The 17419-nt window shown below is 48.2% G+C and overlaps 1 protein-coding gene across 1 annotated transcript in view; it reads left to right on the top strand.

Moving 5' to 3' along the window:
- The first annotated feature begins 2224 nt into the window (after nt 1–2224).
- Nucleotides 2225–17419, top strand: part of LOC115471948 (cytochrome P450 4B1-like) — a 106381-nt gene continuing 91186 nt past the window's right edge. The window contains exon 1 of the mRNA XM_030205939.1: nt 2225–2526. Within this exon, the coding sequence (XP_030061799.1) occupies nt 2317–2526 (210 nt within the window). The 5' untranslated portion in view covers nt 2225–2316. The remainder of the gene's footprint in view (nt 2527–17419) is intronic.

Raw genomic sequence — 17419 nt, 5'->3', positions numbered from 1 at the left:
TTTCGTCCTCCAGGTTTACCGTGAAGTCAGTAAGTTTCTCAGACTCGTCTGCTTGAAATATCATTTCCGACACCGGTATCCCACCCAAATCTTCCTCGGTGAAGACCGAAGCAAAGAATTCATTCAATCTCTCCGCTACGTCTTTGTCTTCCTTGATCGCCCCTTTTACCCCTCGGTCATCCAGCGGCCCAACCGATTCTTTTGCCGGCTTCCTGCTTTTAATATACCGAAAAAAGTTTTTACTATGTTTTTTGCCTCTAATGCTATCTTTTTTTCGTAATCTCTCTTGGCCTTCTTTATCTGCGCCTTGCATTTGCTTTGACACTCCTTATGCTGGTTCTTGTTATTTTCAGACGGTTCCTTCTTCCATTTTCTGAATGCATTTCTTTTAGCCCTAATAGCTTCCTTCATCTCACTTTTCAACGAGGCCAGCTGTCTTTTGGAGTTCCGTCTTTCTTTTCTAATTAGTGGAATATGTTTGGCCTGGGCCTCCAGGATGGCATTTTTGAACAGCGTCCATGCCTGTTGTACAGTTTTTACCCTCTCAGTTGTTCCCTTGTTTTTTTTCCACCGTTCTTCTCATTTTATCAGTCTCCTTTTTTAAAGTTAAACGCTAACGTATTTGACTTCCTGCATATAGTTACTTCAAGGTTGATATTAGAACTGATCATATTATGATCACTGTTATCAAGCGGCCCCAGTACCATAACGTTCCTCACCAGATCATGCGCTCCACTAAGGACCGTCTAGAATTTTTCCTTCTCTTGTCGGCTCCTGCACCACCATGAAATGATTTGACTATACACCGTATTGGCCTTGAAGAAGCCAACCAGATGATCAATGTGGAATAATGAATTAGACGAGTAATATCTGGGGATAATCAGGTTAATACCACGTTTTCTTTTTCTGTTTACTGTTTAATTGATCTCTTTGTCTTGTTTCACTCTCCCTATTTAGTGGTCTAAGGAATAGAATAGAATTACCTGACTGAAATAATTCCTATGTATTATTTTCTCTGTATTTCTGGCAAGTTATTTTATCGCTTGTAAAAATTTAAATGGTTATAAATAAAATTTTTTTAAAAAAAGACCATACTGTTGTATTGAGTGGAGGAGAGCGCACCACCACTACAGAGATGGCATGCAAAGATGGTGCAAATGGCTAGATGGGGAAAAACAAAGGCTACAGCCATATGATAAGGTACGCTGGCAAGTTTACAGAGCCCTTTGGGACGTATGTGAGACACGGTTTTCTGGCTCGAAGGGGGTTCCAGGAAGGGGTGGGGGCGGGAGGACGTGGGGGGGATGGGAGGGTGTCCGTTGTGGGTAATAGAAAATGAGCAGGACGTTTCATCAGGGGCGTAGCCAGACAACAGATTTTGGGTGGGCCTAGGCAAGAAGTGGGTGGGCACCAAGTGTTCTCCCTCCCCCACCCCCCCCCCCCCCCCCCCACCAAAAAACAAAATCTCTCAGCTGTCAGAAAAATGCTTCTTTCCAACTTGGCAGTCTGCAGCATGCATGCGCTGAAAACCGAGCATGCGCAGGTGCCGGTATCGTGAAGAATAGCATTCTCGTTAGCATCAGGGGGAAGTCTTCAGTGGGTAGAAATTGGGATCCCCACCAGCTACCACTAAACGTGTGCTACTGTTGGGTGGGCCTGTGCCCTAAGTGGGTGGGCCCTGGCCCACCCAGGCCCACCTGTGGCTACGCCACTGCGTTTCATGCATGTGAAACATACCCTACTGTATATCTTTATTAGGATTCCTTGCTGTTGTTGCTGGTTCAATTCTTCTGTTTTGTTTTGTGCTATGTAGTTTGTCCTGCACTTCAATAAAGAAATTCACAAAAAAAAAAAAAAAAAGACTATGGCAAACAGATGCTGCTCCAAGTGAGGCACAAGAAACCTTCTCACAAGGGATGCCTTTGTAATCCACTGGGGTGGGAGGGTCTTTCTTAGGCCTGCTGCTCAAATCCTGTCCCCACCACTCATCCAGGAAGCCTGTGCAGTTCTTTGCAACAGAGATCTAGTCCCAGGTGCTCTCGCTGCTGACCCTGGAATTTACAAAAGCCATAACTGAGCAGCTAGGCTCTGTTAGTCAAATTGTCCAGATAAAAATCTTTTCAGTTCATGTGGGTGTGAACCAAAGATTCTGATGTTTATTATGCAAGCCTCCGCAGGCAGTAACGAATGCCGTTTGACAGATTGCCAAACTGGCTGGTTTATGCATTGCCCCTCCTCCTCCTCTGGATCTTTTTAACAACAGAACTTGAAAGAGGTCTTCTGTTCTGAGCGTATTTGCACCAGGCTTGGAGCTGCATGACTATGGCCTCTGTGCAAGAGAGGGTTCTAAGCCCCTCCTGGTTCTCTTTGGACACTTTCCAGATTCTGCAGTATGCTGTTGTGCTGGGGTTTGTCGCCGTGTTGGGGAAACTGATCACGTTTTACTTCAGAACACGAGAGTTGAACAAAAGTTTTACTTCTTTCCCTGGGCCCCCTTGCCACTGGCTGTATGGCAACGCCCATGAGGTAAGGAAAAGTTTGGCTTTACATACATTCAGCGTCGAAGTAAATTCAGAGCCCTTGTTGGGGCATGAGGCACTAGGATGAATGATAAGCACTTTGCAGCTTCATTGACAAATACTGCAGTGTTAGTTTGCAGGGAGCAAATGATCCACATAAATGTACGACGCAGTTTAATTCTCTATTTCCATGCCTCAGAGAGGTTTACCTAGTTCAAAAATCACATATCAAATTACTTGCTAAAATGCACAGAGATCAGAAGTCAAACGACCAGCTTTCTTGACATACACAATCAAGACTGGCAAAAAATTATGCAGCTTAAGAGTGTTCTTTTGGGAACTTCTAAAATAAAATTTGTAACTAAAACTCTGCAGTCATTTTTTATGTAAGGCTAGAAAATGTGATGATGTCTCCCCATGACTTACGTAGCTTCATTGGTTATCTTTACAATTCAGCCCCTGGTTTAAGGTTTTATGCATTAAACATAGAGCATTCCATTCATGCATTCCAGCAGATCTTTCTTCATTAATGATTCCTTATATGTCCTCTCGTGTCCTCCGCTCTGTGGACACTGGTTCTTCCATCACTAAGGTTTGCTCACTACAAATCAATTAGAAACACAGGGGTCCTTTTACAAAGGCGTGCAGAAAAATGGCTTGCGGTAGTGTAGGCGCGGGTTTTGGTCGTGCACTGATCCATTTTTTAGCACGCCTGTAAAAAAGGCCTCTTTTTTTTTTTTCGTGTGGCAAAATCAAAATTGCAGTGTGTCCGTTTTGGGTCTGAGAAACCGCCAGCCACACCTAGCGGTAAAGAATCTGGGCGGTAATGACCTACGCATGTCAGAAAATACAAAATATTTTTCAGATGCGTCCACTGCGCCAAAATTGAAATTACCGCAAGGGCCATGCAGTAACTCCAATTAGGCGCCTACGCAGCTTAGTAGAAGGGGTCCTCAGTTTAACTCTGGAATAATCTTCCCCCTCAAGTCGATCAGAACACTCTCTATTTAAATTTGGAGTATAAAACGGTGGTGGAATTCAAAGAGGCGTGGTTTGAACACAGAGGATCTCTAACTAGAAAATGAACGGTATAAAAAACAAAACTTAAATGGTTGCATAAGTGTTTTCGTGTCAAGTTGTGATTGATGGCGACTGACTGTGAAAACTAAGGCCGGTGCTGGGCAGGCTTGTAAGGTTTGGGTCCCTCATATGGCAGTCCGGTTTAGGATGGGCTGAAGAGGGCTTCAATAGAAACTCCAATAATTTGGAATGTGATGACAGGGCCGGGCAGACGTTTACGATCTGTGCTCTGCAAATGACAAGACAGATTCAGATAGGCTGGAGTGGGTTTTTGATGGCAACTCCAGTAATTGGAGCATAAGGACAGAGCTGGCTGGACTTCTACAGTCTATGTACCAGAAACACCAAGTATATAATACCACGTTCACTGTTTTTGAATTGATAATGAATGTGACTGTTCGGCAGACTGGATGGACCATTCAGGTCTTTATATGCCGTCACTTACTATGTCGCTATGTAAATGTAATCTTATGTTCCTAGAATGAGGATTCCAAATGTGAAGGGAAAGGGAAGATTATAATTTTATTAGTATCTGATTCATTTATGACATTCGTGAAGGTCAGTGTAGAGCAGAATGTCAGGACCAGGAGTCTTCTGCTTTCATGATCTCTAGGTTGTAGGGTCAGAGGCAGCAGAGTGTCTGGACTGGATGTCTTCTGTCCCTGTATCTAGGTAGTAGGGGCAGCAGCAGGCCTGGTGCAACCCAGTAAGCAGAGTAAGCGTGGTGGGGTGTGTTTGTGTGTGTGTGGGGGGGGGGGGTTGCCACAGGCCGCTGTGCTTACCTGTTGCGCCAGGTTCCTCTCCGCTCACTTCCCTAACTTCTATAGTTCCAGCATCTCTCCAGTGTCCCTCTCCATCCATGCTCCACCCAAAGATGCTTCTGTCCCTCTATGTTCTCACAAGTCCAGCGTCACTTTCTCTCTCCACCCCCTCCACTGCTGTGCACCTTCTCCCTCCCCATTCTCCTCTCTCCTGCCAGTGATCTGGCAATGCTAGTGACAGCGATGTAGGAAGGCTGTTTTGCATCCCCGAAGGTCTTCTCTCTGTTGCATCCCACCCTCTCTGAAGCAACATCTCATTAGAACAATGGTCCATGTAGCCCACTATCCTGTTTCCTGCAGAGGTCAATCCAGGTCACATGTACCTGGCAGAATCCCAAAGAGTAACAAGATTCCGGAACCCCAAAGAGTAACGAGATTCCGGAATCCCAGGGAGTAGCAAGATTCCACACTACCAATTCCATGGCAAGCAGTGGCTTCCCCATGACCATAACCCTGTCCCCCACAGGCACCCCCAAGGTCTACCTGTGATATCTCTGGTGGTCTAAAGCACTGTTTCCCAAGTCCAGTCCTGGAGCACCCCACACCAGTCAGGTTTTCAGGATATCCGCAATGAATATGTATGAACTTGATTTGCATGCACTGCCTCCATTATATGCAAATCTCTTTCATGCATATTCATTTTGGATGTCCTGAAAAACTGACTGGCAAGGGGTACTCCAGGACTGGACTTAGGGTGGTCTATGGGGTCCTATGGGATAAGTGCAATGCCCTCTTTCTCCTACCCATCCCAGCTCTGGTCTCAAAATGGAGACTGAATAAAACCATAATAAAATGATAGCACAGGACTACTAATAACCACTCTTCTGCCCCCAGCAGCTTTATACTGGTCTTTACTGTGTAGCTCTAAAATGTGATTAATGTTATTGTCACTTCTTAGTGTAATGTCTCCTTACTGCGTGCTTGTGGATTCAGGGTCTGACCTGGCTGGAGCCTCCTGAAAGCAGTCTCTGTTGGTCCCGTACACTTTTGGCACTCGGTACCTCCACCTGGGGAAGAAAAGTGTTAGCAAGTGGGATTACCCTCTTCTTCCCCTAGGAAAATCCCCCCCCCCCCCCCCCCCGAAAAAAAAAGGCATGCTGCTGTGAATGGAGGAGTGGCCTAGTGGTTAGTGCACTGGTCTTGACATCTAGAGGTAGCTGGTTCAAATCCCACTGCTGCTCCTTGTAATCTTGGGCAAGTCACTTAACCCTCCATTGCCTCGGGTACAAGCTTAGCTTGTAAACCCAACAGGGAATTGTCCAGTGTACCTGAATGTAACTCACCTTGAGCTACTACTAAAAAGGTGTGATCAAAATTAATTAAACAGGTTTTATTTCTCTCTCTCTCTCTCTCTCTCTCTCTATATATATATATATATCTTCAGTTATTATACACAACCACCAAAAGTCTTGACACTTAACTTCTTTCAGCAAATATAAATCAATCAAAATAAAACATGGAAAAGAAAATAAGATGATACCTTTTTTATTGGACATAACTTAATACATGTTATGTCCAATAAAAAAGGTATCATCTTATTTTCTTTTCCATGTTTTATTTTGTTTGATTTCTATTGATAACCTTAAGAGTGGACTAACACGGCTACGACACCTCTCTAATAAGGACAGAGAAACAGGACAAATAAGGGATAAGGACAAAGGGTAGCAGGATTCCGGAATCCCAAAGAGTAGCAAGCTTCTGTGCAGAGTCCCAAAGAGTAGCAAGATTCCGGAACACAAATAATAGCAAGATTCCGGAATCCCAAAGACTACTACTACTACTTATCATTTCTATAGTGCTACTAGACTTACGCAGCGCTGTACACTTGAACATGAAGAGACAGTCCCTGCTCGACAGAGCTTACAATCTAATTAGGACAGAAGGGCAACCTTCGAAAGCTAATCAAGAAATGTATTAAGTTATGTCCAATAAAAAAGGTATCATCTTATTTTCTTTTCCATGTTTTATTTTGTTTGATTTCTATTGATAACCTTAAGAGTGGACTAACACGGCTACGACACCTCTCTAATTAGGACAGAGAAACAGGACAAATAAGGGATAAGGACAAAGGGTAGCAAGATTCCGGAATCCCAAAGAGTAGCAAGCTTCTGTGCAGAGTCCCAAAGAGTAGCAAGATTCCGGAACACAAATAATAGCAAGATTCCGGAATCCCAAAGACTACTACTACTACTTATCATTTCTATAGTGCTACTAGACTTACGCAGCGCTGTACACTTGAACATGAAGAGACAGTCCCTGCTCGACAGAGCTTACAATCTAATTAGGACAGAAGGGCAACCTTCGAAAGCTAATCAAGAAATGTATTAAGTTATGTCCAATAAAAAAGGTATCATCTTATTTTCTTTTCCATGTTTTATTTTGTTTGATTTCTATTGATAACCTTAAGAGTAGACTAACACGGCTACCACACTCCTCTAGCAAATATAAAGAAACCAATAGTACTGGCAATTAATCTTGTGAATCGAATACTATTTTAATTTATGCACTCTGGCGTTAACGGTTACTCTTGGACTCAGGTATTCAGGCCCGATGCACAAAGGTTACCGTGTGCTGGCAACATTTGCTTTATCCACTGATCTGGGCTTCTCATCTGCACAGTTTGAGGTCCCATACCTCTCACGTTGGCTTTCAACAACACCCATCACTGGATCAGTCTGCTGGGCCTGGCGAATGTCCTGTACAGTGAAACTTGGTAGGGTTAGTGGATATTAAAGACACAGCATTGCAGTAGGCAGGGGGCACAGCCAAAGGCGGAACTCCCAGGCTTTCAGCTGCACGGTGCACATACTTAATGTCCAGGTCCGCTTGGTCCCCTGCTTTCCCGCATATAGCGGCCACACCAGGCTCTTGACAGTTTATATACTCTCTTTATAGTGTCACTTCTGTGGGGACGTCTACATAAGGTGTCCGCATCCCCATTGGTGTTCCATGGCCAATATTGCAGCCTAAAACTGTAGCGAGAGAGAGATCAGCCAGCCAACTGTGCTCCAATTTTGCAGTGGTCAAAACGTACGTTAAAGGGTTATTGTCTGTTTTCACTGTGAATTCCACTCCATATAAGACGCCTCTAAACTTGTCCACCGCCTCCCACTTCAGAGCTAAAAATTCTAGCTTATGTGCTGGATAGTTTCTCGCGCTTTTTAGATAGTCTCCGACTTGGCCTCAGTCCATCAGGGTGTGGCTAATATTCTACCGCACCCAGTCCTTCCAGGCAAGCGTCTGTATGCAGTTCATAGGGCTTGCCTGGGCCAGCGCCTTCCAGTAAAGAAGTATAAAACAAGGCAGACCTTGTAAAAAAAAGAAAACACAGTTTTTATTAATAGATTAAAAGCGCCAGAAATTTAACATAAAATGCCTGACATGGCCATGTTTCGCCAGTGTAAAATGGCTGCGTCAGGGGCAGTAGGTCACTGTAAATTAAAATAAAATCATTCAGTATCTAATAACAAAATCCAATAAGAGCATAATCCTATATAATAATTCTCACCTCCAACGTTCGGTCTCTGCCTGGGACCGTGGCTCCGTGGTCTGATTCCGGCAGTAGATCAGTGATGTCATCCACATCACACAGCCTCTTCTATTGCTTCTGTTTCTGCTGTTCGTGTGGCACGAACAGCTGAAACAGAAGCGAAAGAAGAGGCTGTGTGAAGCGTGCGGGAGGTAAAAACGTGCAGGAGGTGGGGAGGGGGGTCCTGAAACGACAGGGGAGGGAGGGGGGGGTCATGACCGACACGGGGGGAGGGGATTCCTGGAAATCAACTGGAAGGGTAGGGGCAGGTCCTGAAACTGGAAGGGGAGGGGGGTCCTGGATCGGGGGTAGGGGGGGTTGGGAAGAAGGAGGAGAGGGAGGGGGTCCTGGAACTCAGAGAGGCGGAGTGGGAAGGGGAGAGGGGAGATCGGAAGAAGTGGCGGGGGGGTCCTGGAACTCACATGTGAAGAAGTGGGAGGGGTTTCAGGAACTCAGACAGGGGTGGAAGGGGGGGAAGGGGGTTCAGCAAACTCTCGGTCTCGCTGTGTCTCACATATGCACTTGCACACACTGTCATTCTGACACGCACACACTGTCATTCTGACACACACACACTCTCTCACAGTCACTCTCTCTCTCTCTCTCACACAGCCCGTTTCCTTAAAAACTGAAATGGGCCTTTTTGTACTAGTTATAAATAAATAAACAATCAAATAAACAAATGATAAAAACACAAGAGGAACTCTCAGAAGAACTCAATAACAGCACAATACTAAAAAACCTAATTCCTAGGCACTATAACAATGTACAAAGTTAAAACAATAAAACCAGCAGAGAGTTTTACCCAGCTGATACTAAATTCCAAAAATAGCCTGGCTGGTGTAACTGTTGAAACATAGCAAGCTCTAAAAAAAGAAACAAAACCTCCATAGACGATAAAAACAACCTAAAATGAATCTATGCTGCTGTTATTAAGAATTCCTCTTGTGAGGCGTATGTGGTGTTCTAACCCCCCCCCCCCCCCCCCTTTGCACACCCCTCATCCTATTCAGAGATTAAAAACACATTAACTCTTTATGGCCTAATGGTTAGTGCAGTGGGCTTTGATCCCAGCAACCTGGGTTCAATTCCCACTACAGCTCCTTGGGCAAGTCACTTAACCCTTCCTTGCCCAGGTACAAAATCTAAAAAAAACCTCCAAAACTTAGATTGTGAGCCCTCTAAGGACCCAGAAAGTACCTGTATATAATGTGTACAGCACTGAGTACATCTAGTAGCACTCTAGAAGTTATTAATAGCAGCTTTTGTTGTAACCAGGCCTTCCACTCTGGGCGAATGGGAGAATCACCAAACTGAAATACATTAGGATCTATGTTAAGAACCAGCCCGCTCCTCGGTTTCACTCTCTGTACAGCCTCTCCACTGCTCACTGTGGCTCTCTTAACCCCTAGGAATATTTGAACAGGTTGTTGTTACATTTGTACCCCGCGCTTTCCCACTCATGGCAGTCTCAATGCGGCTTACATGGGGCAATGGAGGGTTAAGTGACTTGCCCAGAGTCACAAGGAGCTGCCTGAAGTGGGAATTGAACTCAGTTCCTCAGTTCCCCAGGACCAAAGTCCACCACCCTATCCACTAGGCCACTCCTCCACTGTTGCTACTATTTGAGATTCTACATGGAATGTTGCTATTCCACTAGCAACATTCCATGTAGAAGTCGGCCCTTGCAGATCACCAATGTGGCCGCGCAGGCTTCTACATGGAATGTTGCTAGTGGAATAGCAACATTCCATGTAGAATCTCCAATAGTAGCAACAGAATCTCAATAGTAACAACATTCCATGTAGAATCTCCAATAGTAGCAACAGAATCTCAATAGTAGCAACATTCCATGTAGAATCTCCAATAGTATCTATTTTATTTTTGTTACATTTGTACCCTGCGCTTTCCCACTCATGGCAGGCTCAATGCGGCTTACATGGGGCAATGGAGGGTTAAGTGACTTGCCCAGAATCACAAGGAGCTGCCTGTGCCTGAAGTGGGAATTGAACTCAGTTCCTCAGTTTCCCAGGACCAAAGTTCACCACCCTAACTGACTCATTTCTCACCAGAGTAAATATCCTTTGGGCTTTTCCCCCATCCAGGGAGAGTATGCAATTCTGTACCAATAATCCTACCAACATACAGGGTTTTGGGGCTGTTCTTCTGTTGAGGTATCTGTCTCACTGTACTGTGATTCAGGAGAGATCAGAACCTTCCCTGGCGTAACCAGTGAGAGTGTGCAGTCGTTCTGGTAGCAACCCAACTTTCCACACTTGAAACAGGAACCCATCTGTCTCCCTTGGCTACTATATTATTTTTGGGCTGACTAGGTACATACTGTCCGACTTGTTCCTTGATAGTGGAATTCCCTTCCCTTATAGCGTCAAGCTTACACTGCAAAGCAGCCAATAGGGATTTCAAATCATCTAATGCCTTTTGAGTGGTGCAATGCCCCTGCAGTCTTCCAGCATTATCAAGCATGTGAAGATGGTTCTTCAACGACTCCGGCACCACGGCCTATTTGCGAAATTGAAAAATATGCATTCCATCGCATACTATACCTTTCCTCGGGTATATTATTATCTGGCACCGGATTACAGATGGACCCTCAAAAGTTCAGGTCATCTTAGATTGGCCCCGTCCTATCCAGTGGCGTACCAAGGGTGGGGGCGGTCCGCCCCGGGTGCACACCGCTGGGGGGGTGCCACGCGCCGGTCAGCGTCGTTCGTTTCCATGCTCCCTCTGCCCCGGAACAGGTTACTGCACCCAGGGGGGAGGGGGTTCTTTCGCCGGGGTGGGGGGGGGGGTGTCCTTTCGCCGGGGGGGGGGGGTCACGCTGCACGGGGGGAGAGGGCGCTGCACCCGGGGGGGGCGGGGCGCATCGGCGATCCGACCCGGGTGTCAGCGACCCTAGGAACGCCACTGGTCCTATCGGCCTGCGGGGCCTTCAGTGCTTCCTTGGTTTTAATAATTACTATCACCAATTTATTAATCAGTACTGCACTCTGGTCACCCCTCTCAAGGCTCTTACCAAAAGGGGGCCAACTTGACCACTTGGCCCGAGGAAGCTGAAACGGCCTTCCAGGCTCTGAAATAGGCCTTCCATTGTCATCAGCAGCAGATTAATCCATTAACTGATGGGTTGTATCCGCCTACCAGCAGGTGGAGATAGAGAACACTGAAGAACCACAGTGACCCTTGGACGGCTAGCCCCAACTGCCTTCAATATTTATCTCCCAGCAGGTGTGGATGTAGCTTGATCAGCTCCTGGATTTCTGCCTGGGGTGGCTTCTGTGCTTTGCCAGTTGAGCAGGGGTGTTGTGGCTGGTGGTGCCCACTTTAAAGGCATATAGGTTTGCCCTTTCCCTGCCTTACCCATTCCCCCATCCTCCCGGAGTCCCTCTGTTGCTGCCTGCCTCCAACTTTCCTCACAGCGTAAAAAAAAAAAAAAAAAGACAGAAAAGCGCACTTTTACTGCGTGGCTGTCCCGAGGCTTTCTCCAGAGATTCTGGTTCAGTGCAGCTTGACCGGAGCTCGTTGACTCGGTCTTCTGAGGTGAGAGTGGTGCCCAGCTCCTCCGGGGAGATCCCGCGGATGCCGTTCCGAACGGGGTAAGTTTTGGCGCGAAGACGCCATTTTATTACTATGTTTCCGTCCAGTCGGGCGATGGCTGCTGAGGGAGTTAAGCGATGCTCCCGTTGTGGTAAACGCAGATCAGCAGCGGGGCTGTGCAAAACGTGCTCCTTAGACGCTCGCGCTAGTACGAGCATGGTGAGCGATGATTCTTTCCGCTCGATGGAGCTGGCAGCGGGCGCCATTTTGGAAGCGCCGCATGTCTCGATCCTCGCGGTTGCGGAGGAGTCTGAGTACAGGGGGACGCCTCATTTAGAGGCTGCCAGCGGAGCTCCAACATCCGTTTCTCCTAATTTGGAGGTGGAGGGTCAGGGTGAGTTTTTCTCCCCTGAGTTTGTGCTGCTAATGCATAAAGCTTTCATGCTGAAAAGAGCTCTGCCACAGGTGTCTGACACTGCGTTGCATTCTGGATTCCCCCCGGGTGTTGATGGACCAGGGATGGCAACAGAGATTTTCTCTTCCCCCGAGCGTTGGAAGGACGCTAAATGTAGATAGGTAAATTCCCTGTCTGAAAGTGGCGCACCTCCTCCCCCCCCCTGTGGTCGGGCTGTGGGGAGTCTGAGGGATCTGGCAGGCCCTCATGGACGGATGATCCAGATGAGGGTGCCTGTTTGCCACTGGATTCGGATTATCCCAGTGCGGTTTGGATTTTCCACCGCAACGAGCTGCCAGCTCTCATTTCTGACGCCTTGCAGGCCCTCTCAATTGATAACCCTGCCGAGGGCGATGCTTCCTCTATTAATCTTAGGATGGTGAGTACTAAGAAACCTACCCGGGCCTTTCCTGTGCATGACTCCATCCAAGAGTTTATTTCAGCTCAATGGTTTGACCCCGATGGGCCTTTGAAAGTGGCCAGGGCTATGGGTGAGCTTTACCCTCTGAGTGAGGAGCACTTGGCCCCTTTGGGGATGCCTAAAGTGGACGCGTTGGTCACGGCGGTGACTAAAAAGACCACCCTCCCAGTAGATGGAGGGGTTGCGTTGAAAGACATGCAGCCCGGAAGCTAGAATCCACGCTGAAGCAGTCCTTTGAAATTGCGGGCCTTGCCTTAAGGGCATCTATTTGCAGTTCCTATGCAGCCCAGGCATGTCTTTCCTGGTTACAACAGGCGGTGGAACAGCCCACGGATGGTACGGGGTCCCTCTCTGAGGTTGCCCCACGGATGGAGTCGGCCCTGTCATTTTTGGCTGACGCCCTTTATGATCTGGTCAGAGCTTCAGCTAAACAGATGTCTGTGGCGGTTTCTACCCTCTGCCTTCTATGGCTACGGCATTGGGCGGCTGACATGGCCTCTAAGCAAAGGCTGGTGAGGTTACCCTTTCGGGGCCTCCTGTTATTTGGAGAAGATTGTTAAAGACCTAGGGGACTCTAAGCCCCAGCGGTTACCTGAGGATAGGCCAAGGCCTTCTTCCAAGGGTCCTGTGTTTCCCTCCTTCTCTAGACCTCACTTCCGTGAAGCTCGCAGGTATCTCCTTGGGCGCTCTGCTGGGTTTTCTCAACGTGTCCGTTTTCAGCAGAGGAACTCCTTTCGCTCAGATAAACGCTCCGCAGCGGCCGGGTCACAGCCAGGAGTTCAATGGCGTCCTCCACAATGATGGGACGCCGGTCCACTCCTTGATTCCTGTAGTAGGAGGACGTCTTTCCCTCTTTCTTGAGGACCAAGATTACCTCAGATCAGTGGGTTCTGGACCTGAGCAGAGAAGGTTACCGATTGGAATTTGGTGCCCCGGTGAGAGACATGTTTGTGGAGTCCCGATGCGGCACTGCCGTAAAACGGGCGGCGGTAGAGGAGACCTTGCAAGTCTTGCTGCACCTTGGAGCGGTGATCCCGGTGCTTCCCGCCGAACGCGGCCGCTATTCCATTAATTTTGTCGTGCCTCGAAAAGGCGGGTCTTTCAGACCGATCCTCGACTTGCGAAGAGTCAACGAGGCCCTAAGAGTACGACACTTTCGCATGGAAACCCTGCGCTCCATCATTGCAGCAGTACAGCCAGAAGAGTTTCTCACGTCTCTGGACCTAAAAGAAGCGTATTTGCACATTCCTATTTGGCCCCCACATTAGCGGTTTCTCCGGTTTGCGGTGTTGGGACAACATTTCCAGTTCCGGGCTTTTCCTTTCAGCCTACCCACAGTTCCCCGTACCTTTTCCAAGGTAATGGTGGTCGTAGCTGCCTGTCTCAGGCAAGAGGGTACCAGAGTTCACCCTTATCTTGACGACTGGCTCATCAGAGCGGATTCGGCAGCTGAAAGTCATCGTGCCACAGCCAGAGTGGTTACAGTCCTGCAGGCGCTAGGCTGGGTGGTCAATATACCGAAAAGTCACCTGACCCCCCTCTCAGTCTCTCGAGTATTTGGGGGTCCGGTTCGACACGGCCTCTGGGTTTGTCTTTCTCCCCAACCAAAGGCTGTGCAAGCTTCAGAATCAGGTCCATCTGCTCCTGCGGATGCCTCGCCCGCAAGCTTGGGACTTTGTCCAGCTGCTGGGGTCGATGACGGCCACCTTGGAGGTGATTCCATGGGCGAGAGCGCATATGAGGCCTCTGCAGGTTGCCCTGCTTCAACAATGGTCTTCGATTTCCCAGGAATATCAATGCAGACTAATGTGGCTCCCTGCGGCCCGTCTCAGTATGGAGTGGTGGCTCTCCGACAGGATGCTGCGCCAAGGAATGCCACTTGCGCTTCCTTATTGGTGCCTGGTGATAACGGATGCCAGCCTTTTGGGCTGGGGAGCGCATTGCCAGGGCAGCTATGCTCAGGGTCAGTGGACAACTGTGGAAGCGGGGTGGTCCATCAATCGCTTGGAACTGAGAGCAATATTCCAGGCTCTTATGGCCTTCCAAAAGACTCTGAAGGGGCTTGCTGTCCGGGTTCTGTCAGACAACACGACAGCGGTGGCCTACATAAATCGCCAGGGCAGCACTCAGTGCAGGGCACTGGCCGCGGAGGCCACTCAGATTTGCCACTGGGCCGAGCTCCACCTGCAGCTTCTGTCAGCAGCTCACATAGCAGGTCAGAGCAACGTGCAAGCCGATTTTCTCAGCAGGCATCAAATCGACCCAGCGGAATGGGAACTGGCACAAGACGTTTTTCTTCAGATTTGTGCCAATGGGGGACCCTGGATGGATCTGATGGCGTCAAGTGCAAACGCCAAATTCCCTCGCTTTTTCAGCAGAAGGAGCGATCCTCGCTCGACAGGGTTGGATGCTCTGGCTCAACCCTGGCCCCCGGGCCTCCTGTATGTGTTCCCTCCTTGGCCCTTGATAGGGCGAGTCCTCCTGCGGATTCGTCTACACAGAGGTCTGGTGATTCTCATCGCTCCAGATTGGCCAAGGCATCCGTGGTATGCGGATCTCCGTCGGATGCTGGTGGAGGCTCCACTTCCTTTGCCTCAGGTGCCAAACCTGTTGGTTCAAGGCCCGTTGACTATGGAGGATCCCTGCCGATTTGGTCTTACGGCCTGGCTCTTGAGAGGGCGCAATTGAGAGACAAGGGCTACTCTAACAAGGTCATTTCCACTCTCTTGCAGGCCCGCAAGAGGTCCACCTCTGCAGCTTATGCTCGGATCTGGCGCAGGTTTGAGGAGTGGTGTGTTTCAAAGGCGATCACTCCCACGCGGGCTACTGTCTCGCCGGTGCTGGACTTTTTGCAGGAAGGCCTGGCTTACAATTCCCTGCGGGTTCAGGTGGCAGCATTGGCATGCTTCCGAGGGAAGGTCTCTGGCTTGTCCCTTGCTGCTCATCCGGACATTGCCCGATTTCTCAGAGGGGTGCTTCGGCTCCGTCCTCCCGTGCGGGCGCCTTGCCCGACCTGGAACCTGGGGCTGGTGTTGAAGGCTCTTTAGCGTTCGCCCTTCAAGACGCTTAAGTGAGATTTGGAGAAGGATGTGACTCTTAAGACAGTCTTTTTGGTGGCCATGACATTGTCTAGACGCATGTCTGAGCTTCAGGTGCTGTCCTGTCGGGACCCCTTTTTGCAATTCTCGGAGTCCGGGGTAACGGTGCGTACTGTGCCCTCTTTCCTGCCTAAAGTGGTTTCAGCGTTTCACCTGAACCAGCCCATTTTTCTTCCTTCCTTTTCTAGGGAAGATTTTCCGGACTCCTTTGGGCAATTACATCTTTTGGATGTCCGCCGGGTGCTGTTGCAGTATCTGCAGATGTCAAATGACTTCAGGACTTCTGATCACCGTTTTGTATTGTTGACAGATCCTCGACGCGGGTGCCCGACATCTAAGGCCACTATAGCCCGTTGGCTCAAGGAAGTCACTTTTTCTGCGAATCTGCTTTCAGGCCGATCTCCGCCTGAAGCGTTTAAGGCGCATTCCACGAGAGCGATTCCCTCCTCATGGGCTGAAACAGGTGCACTCTCTCTTCAAGAGATCTGTAGTGCGGCTACATGGGCTTCTGAGCTCTCATTTGTCCGGCATTACAGGCTGGATGTTGCAGCGAAGCAGGACGCGCATTTTGGAGCGCAAGTTCTTGCTCGCAGAGTGGCCTGTTCCCACCCTAAGTAGGGAGTGCTTTTGTACATCCCATCAGTTAATGGATTCATCTGCTGCTGATGACAAGGAAGGGAAAATTAGGTTCTTACCTTGGTAATTTTCTTTCCTTTAGTCACAGCAGATGAATCCATGATCCCTCCCTGGCTGACTTTGTTTTTTGTTCAGATCTTTCATGCAGATATATATCTCATCGGGAGAAGTTGGCAACCAGTTTTCAGAAATTCTACATGATGTTCTATTACAGGAGGTTGAGATCATCCCTCCTTTGTACCATACAAATCCATTAACTGATGGGTTGTATCCGCCTACCAGCAGGTGGAGATAGAGAACACTGAAGAACCGCAGTGACCCTTGGACGGCTAGCCCCAACTGCCTTCAGTATTTGAGATTTCCAAAGCAGTGTGCATCATAAAGGTAGAATAACATAAACTTTCCTCACAGCGAACAAACGCCCCAGAACAGGAGCAATAATGGTTATTGCTCCTGTTCTGGGGCGTTTGTTCGCTGTGAGGAAAGTTTATGTTATTCTACCTTTATGATGCACACTGCTTTGGAAATCTCAAATACTGAAGGCAGTTGGGGCTAGCCGTCCAAGGGTCACTGCGGTTCTTCAGTGTTCTCTATCTCCACCTGCTGGTAGGCGGATACAACCCATCAGTTAATGGATTCATCTGTGACTAAAGGAAAGAAAATTACCAAGGTAAGAACCTAATTTTCCCGTCTCAATGCCCCGGGCCTACAACAACCAGACCCAACACGGCCTTTCATATTAGAGGTTGACGCTTCTGCAGCAGGTGCCGGGGTGGTCCTTTCCCAGATATCCATGGAAGGACAACAACTACCCTGTTTTTTGTACTCCAAAAAATTCATTCCTGTGGAAAAAAAACGATACCGTCGGAGATTGAGAACTACTAGCCTTGAAACGAGCACAGGAAGAATGGAGGCATCTATTGGAGGGGGCTTTACACCCCTTTACTGTAATTATGGATCAGAAAATCTTCTGTATTTACACAAAGCTAAACAACTTAACCCACGGCAGGCATGGTGGCTCTATTCTTTGCTAGATTTGATTTCCACATGACCATTCATTCTGCCAAAAAGTATACCCGAGCTGATGCCCTTTCTAGATCCTTTGAAGCATATGAGAATAAGGACAACTTACAATTTATAGTGGACCCAGCGAAGATCTTGGCGGTTACTACTCTAAGAGTTCCTCCCGGAAGAACTCCAGTTCCTCTCCGGTCTTGCCAAAAAGTGATGACATGGGCTCACTCATCACAACTCGCTGATCACCCCGGAATACGAAAAACATTACACCAAATCACTTGACACTACT

This window comes from Microcaecilia unicolor, chromosome 6, assembly GCF_901765095.1.
Source record: "Microcaecilia unicolor chromosome 6, aMicUni1.1, whole genome shotgun sequence".
NCBI lineage: Eukaryota > Metazoa > Chordata > Amphibia > Gymnophiona > Siphonopidae > Microcaecilia > Microcaecilia unicolor.
Note: the sequence above shows the minus strand (reverse complement) of the source record. Positions and strands in the feature narration are given on the sequence as shown.